This window comes from Silene latifolia, chromosome 11 (assembly GCF_048544455.1).
Source record: "Silene latifolia isolate original U9 population chromosome 11, ASM4854445v1, whole genome shotgun sequence".
NCBI classification, from domain to species: Eukaryota; Viridiplantae; Streptophyta; class Magnoliopsida; order Caryophyllales; family Caryophyllaceae; genus Silene; species Silene latifolia.
In genome coordinates, this window is record NC_133536.1 from 66,616,558 (window position 1) to 66,618,554 (window position 1,997).

Sequence of the window (1,997 nt, forward strand, 5' to 3'; positions counted from 1 at the left end):
CTGCTAGAATATTCACTCAGATGACTAGACAGGGGGATATAAGTATTGGGAGCAATAGGAGGACATTTCTTGAAGTGGTCGAACGTTCAATTCAGATTAGAGAGGTCTGTGAGCCTGAAATGGAGGGTGATAATATTTTAATAAAGAATGGGTAGCATTGGGTTTTGGAATGTGAGAGGGTTTAATAGTGGGAATAAACAATCTGATGTTAGAAGATTTTTGCATTTGAATAATGTAGGTTTATTTGGTATTCTAGAAACTAGAGTTAGAAGGAATTCCATAAATAAAATGCATAATGGTTTAGGGATGAATTGGTCCATGGCTAACAATATAGATGTTCATGATGGGGGCAGAATATGGCAAGTTTGGGATCCTATGAATTATAAAGTTGAGATTATTAGTAGTCAAGCTCAGGTGATGCACTCTAGGGTTACTTTCTTGCCTACTGGGGTTCAATGGTGGGTGTCTCTTATGTATTGTTTCAACAGGGTTGTTGATAGAGACTCTCTATGGGTTTCTTAATCTTATGGCTGCAGTGGTAAATGAACCATGGATGGTCATAGGGGACTTTAATAATGTGTTGGCAATGGATGAGAGGATTGGGTCTGAAATTACTAATGCAGAGTTGAGGGGTTTCCAGGAGTGTGTAGCTACTTGTGGGTTGATGGATGCTCCTGCACAGGGGGCTTTTTTCACTTGGAATAATAAGCATGATGCTGGTGACATGGTGTTTAGTAGGATTGACAGAGTATTGATCAATGATGAGTGGTTGGAACAGTTTCCTGCTGCTAACATTATTTTTCACCCTGAAGGGCTCTATGATCACTGCCCCAATACTATTACTCTTTGGCCTACTACTGAGAGAAGGAATGGCAGCTTCAAGTTTTTCAATATGTGGGGGCAAGATGCAAATTTTTTGACAATTGTTAAAAGTATTTGGGATACTCATATTGAGGGTTATACCATGTTTTGGATAGCTAAGAAGCTCAAGGCTCTTAAGAACCCTTTGAAAGCTTTGAACAAGTCTAGCTTTTTAAATGTTGAAACTTCAGCAAAGGTGGCATTGCTCTATTTATATGAAATCCAAAAACAACTCCATGCTTCTCCCACTGATGTTGTTCTGTAGGCTGCTGAGAAGGTGGCTGCTAGTGCTTATAGGGAGTTGGATGCTGCTTGGAAGAGCTTCCTTAGCCAGAAAGCTAAGGTTCATTGGATGAGTGATGAAGATGAAAACTCTAATTATTTCCACAGTGTGATGAAAGCTAGAAGACTTCATAATAGAGTATTGTGTATTCAGGACCTCCATGGGGTTACACATACTACTATTGGCAACATTGAGATGGCCTTTCAGGATTATTATATTCAGTTGTTGGGGTCTAGCAAAACTGTTGGGGATGTGCACTTCCCTACTGTCAGGCAAGAAAAGGTGGTTAGTGTGGACTAAGCTAATTGTATGATTAATTCTGTGACTGCTGATGAAATAAAGGAGGCCCTCTTCTCTATTCCTGCAAACAAAGCACCTGGACCAGATGGTTACTCTTCTCAATTTTTCAAAGATGCTTATAGTATTGTTGGCAATGATATTGTTAACGCTGTCAAGGAAGTTTTTGATTCAGGTAATCTGCTGAAACAAATTAATTCTACTACATTGACCCTAATCCCTAAAAAAGAGAGACCTGTTAGTGTGGCTGATTTTAGACCCATTGCCTGTTGCAATGTCATTTACAAGACCATCTCTAAAGTGATTTGCAATAGGCTAGCTAAGGTGCTCCCTGAGATTATCAGTCCTAATCAAAGTGCTTTTATTAAGGGAAGGGGAATTGTGGATAATATTTTGATTTGTCAGGATTTAGTAAGATTGTACAACAGAAAGTCTTGTTCCCCTAGATGCATCATGAAAATAGACCTCAAGAAAGCCTATGACTCAATTGAGTGGAAATTTATTGTGCAAATGATGACAGCTCTTAGATTTCCTCCCCAGATGATCAGATGGGTAA

The 1,997-nt window shown here is 39.2% G+C and overlaps 1 protein-coding gene across 1 annotated transcript; it reads left to right on the forward strand.

The window, feature by feature from the left end:
* Nucleotides 1-526: 526 nt before the first annotated feature.
* On the forward strand, nt 527-1,444 carry LOC141613509 (uncharacterized). The gene is made up of 2 exons (XM_074432251.1): nt 527-1,057; nt 1,127-1,444. Exons 1-2 carry the CDS (start codon nt 527-529, stop codon nt 1,442-1,444), a joined length of 849 nt encoding a protein of 282 aa, XP_074288352.1.
* The last annotated feature ends 553 nt before the right edge of the window (nt 1,445-1,997 follow it).